General features: G+C 36.1%; 1 protein-coding gene across 1 annotated transcript; it reads left to right on the top strand.

The window, feature by feature from the left end:
• Nucleotides 1–1,639: 1,639 nt before the first annotated feature.
• Nucleotides 1,640–2,903, top strand: LOC140888507 (uncharacterized). Its single transcript, XM_073296196.1, has 2 exons — nucleotides 1,640–2,116; nucleotides 2,841–2,903. The coding sequence occupies exons 1-2, from the start codon at nucleotides 1,640–1,642 to the stop codon at nucleotides 2,901–2,903; spliced, it is 540 nt and encodes a 179-aa protein (XP_073152297.1).
• Nucleotides 2,904–3,012: the final 109 nt, after the last annotated feature.

Genomic DNA, 3,012 nt, shown 5'->3' with positions numbered 1-3,012 from the left:
GTGAAAGTTATTTCTTTAATTATTTAAGGTATTATTAATTTCAAATGGTGTCGTATACTAACTTTCTGTTCATATGCACCTAATGAAGCTCGAAGGCACGAAAACTCGAGTGAAGAAAGTGACTATGCAATAGAGGATAACAACAGTTTAGGGAAAGAAGATGGAAGTGATGAGAGCACAGATGATGACAATGATGAGTACAATGAATCTTTCATTGAGGTCGATGAGGAATGTGACGATAATTTGCTTACTACTAATGTGGATTTTGATAGTGAGTGGTGCGGAGAAAATAATGGCTTAGAAGGTGCCTTGAAAATATGTATGGCCGAAGATTCAACCGAGGAGAATTTAATTGATAGTGAGGATGAATTTAAGAAAAGTCTCGAAGATGGATCAGATATAGAAAATGATGCAAAGAGGTTTCCTTCTTTTAATTGCCTACATCAATATGATCCACATTTTGAGTTGGGAATGATGTTTAGCAACAAGAAGGAATTGAGAGAGGAAATACACTCACATGCTATAAAAAAAATAAAAGAAGCATCAACATTACTAAAAATGACAAGATCAGAGTATATGCTAAGTGTGCAGCTGAGGAGTGTGAGTGGAAGCTTCATGCATTGAAGCTTAGTGGGGAATGCAGTTTTCAAATCAAGAAGTACGTGCCTGAACACACATGTGTGATGAATTTGTTTGTGAAAAATCTGAAATCAACTTGGTTGTCTACAAAGTATATGAGCAAAATCAGATCAGACCCAAAAAGAAATGTGAAAGGCTTTAGAACTGATATTATAGAAGGCATTGGATGCATAGTTTCAAAGTCTAAAATTTATAGGGCAAAAGCAAAAGCAACTCAACTAGTTGAAGGACAAGCTTATGAACAGTATGCACTAATATGGGATTTTGCAAATGAGGTTAAGAGATCGAACCCTGGGAGCACTGTTGTGATTGGAACTAATGATGCGACCGATGGTAATAGGTTTGACAGGCTTTATATGTGTTTGTATGCATTGAAAATAGGATTTTTGTCAGGATGCAGGTGTTTTATTGGGGTCGATGGGTGTCATTTGAAGGGACCGTATGGTGGGGTACTACTATCAGCTGTAGGAATTGATCCAAATAGTAGTAACTTTTCAATTGCGATTGCCATTGTGAATAGTGAGTCATGTGAGACATGGGGCTGGTTTTTGAGTTTGTTGAAATTAGATTTGAATATTGAAAGATATTATGAATGGACATTCATGTCTGACAAACAAAAAGGGTTAATCCAAGCATTCAATGAAGTATTTCCAAGGACTAACCATAGGTTTTGTCTTAGGCACTTGCATGAGAATTTTAAAAATGCAGGTTTTAGAGGTGAAGTATTTAAAAATGCATTATGGAAATGTGCCACAGCTACAACAGTGAATGAATTCAGCAAAAAGATGGCAGAAATGAGAGATATTGATTCAAGCGCTGCTGATTGGTTCAATGACAAGCCACCAATGCATTGGAGTAGATCACACTTCACAGAAAACTCTATATGTGACTTTTTATTGAATAATTGTTGTGAATCTTTTAACAGTAGTATCTTGGATGCGAGGGAGAAGGTCATATTGTCGAGATGCTTGAATGGCTTGTTGAGTACTTTATGACAAAAATGCAAGTTAATAGGGATAGGGTTGAAGAAAAGTGGGATGGATTGTTTTGCCCTCGGATAAAAAAACTAATAGAGAAGAATTTGACAAAGACTGGGGATTGCATACCTATTAAAGCAGATAACTTTCATTACCAAGTTTCATGCTTTGATGGGAGTAAGTACAGTGTAGATCTAAAAGAATGGACATGTGGTTGTAGAAAATGGGATCTGAGTGGAATTTCATGTAACCATGCTTTATCTTCCATTTTAGCCCAACGATGGGATTATTTTGATTACGTGCATAAATGCTATAGTTTAGCCACATACAAAAATGTTTATGCTCATACAGTGATGCCACTAAATGGTAGAAGTGAATGGCAACAAACAGGAGTTATCCCTGGACTTCCACCAAAATTTGGGAGACTCGTGGGAAGGCCCAAACGAGCAAGAAGAATGGAAAGAGATGAAGTTGTTGAAACAATGAACAAAAAAGGAAAAGTAAAGTAAAGACAGTAAGAAATGTTCATGAAATGAGGAGGCAGCAGCGAACAGTAACTTGTAGCATATGTGGTATTAAGGGTCACAATAAGAAAGCTTGTGCTCGAACTGAACCAGTACAACCTTTGGAATCTGAACAGATCGAACAGTCACAAGAACAGCCTATAAGTCAGCTGATCGAAGAACCCATAAGTCAACCACCATCCAAGTTACGGTATATGTTTCAATTATTATTTTTTAATCGCAATGTTTCTCAATAATGTTTTTTCAGGTGAGGAGGAATGTGAATTTTAATTTCAATACCATCGGAGGTTATGTGGCAAAAAAATCAAATATCTATCATGGCAATAGTAGTGTAAGCTAGCGTTTTATTTCATGTTTAGTAGTTCAAATATTCTATATCAGATTTTTTTTTATTTTATCTAAAATCCATTTGTCACAGAGATCTCAACTATTGGCTTAACAAACTACAAAAATTCCCTCTTCGAGCTCTGTGTCTCCTCCATCCATGTATGGGCAGTTTAAACAATGTCAAATTCCCTCAAATATGACTAATATAAGGACACCTTCACCATTTTTGGAGGAATCTACATACAAAGTGTTGAACCATGCATCAATCGTTCGCACGCGCTTTCAATGTCAACCATGCATGAAGGAGGGCAGAAATTCAGAACAATGTCTAGTTTAAATACTTTGGTATCTAAAAATGAATGTGGATTTGCAGCAAAAAAGAAGAAAGAAAAAGCTCATCATAAGTGAAGTGAATGAAGTGCAAGCTTTTGGGTGACTTGTTATAGCCCCATGAAGAATATTGTATGGTTTTTTTTTGAAAATTTGAACTCATTCGGGGGCTGTTTTTTGTTAGTGAAGAAGTTGTTATTTTTTGGCAAATATTT

This window comes from Henckelia pumila, chromosome 3 (genome assembly GCF_033568475.1).
Source record: "Henckelia pumila isolate YLH828 chromosome 3, ASM3356847v2, whole genome shotgun sequence".
Classification (NCBI taxonomy): domain Eukaryota; kingdom Viridiplantae; phylum Streptophyta; class Magnoliopsida; order Lamiales; family Gesneriaceae; genus Henckelia; species Henckelia pumila.
Note: the sequence above shows the minus strand (reverse complement) of the source record. Positions and strands in the feature narration are given on the sequence as shown.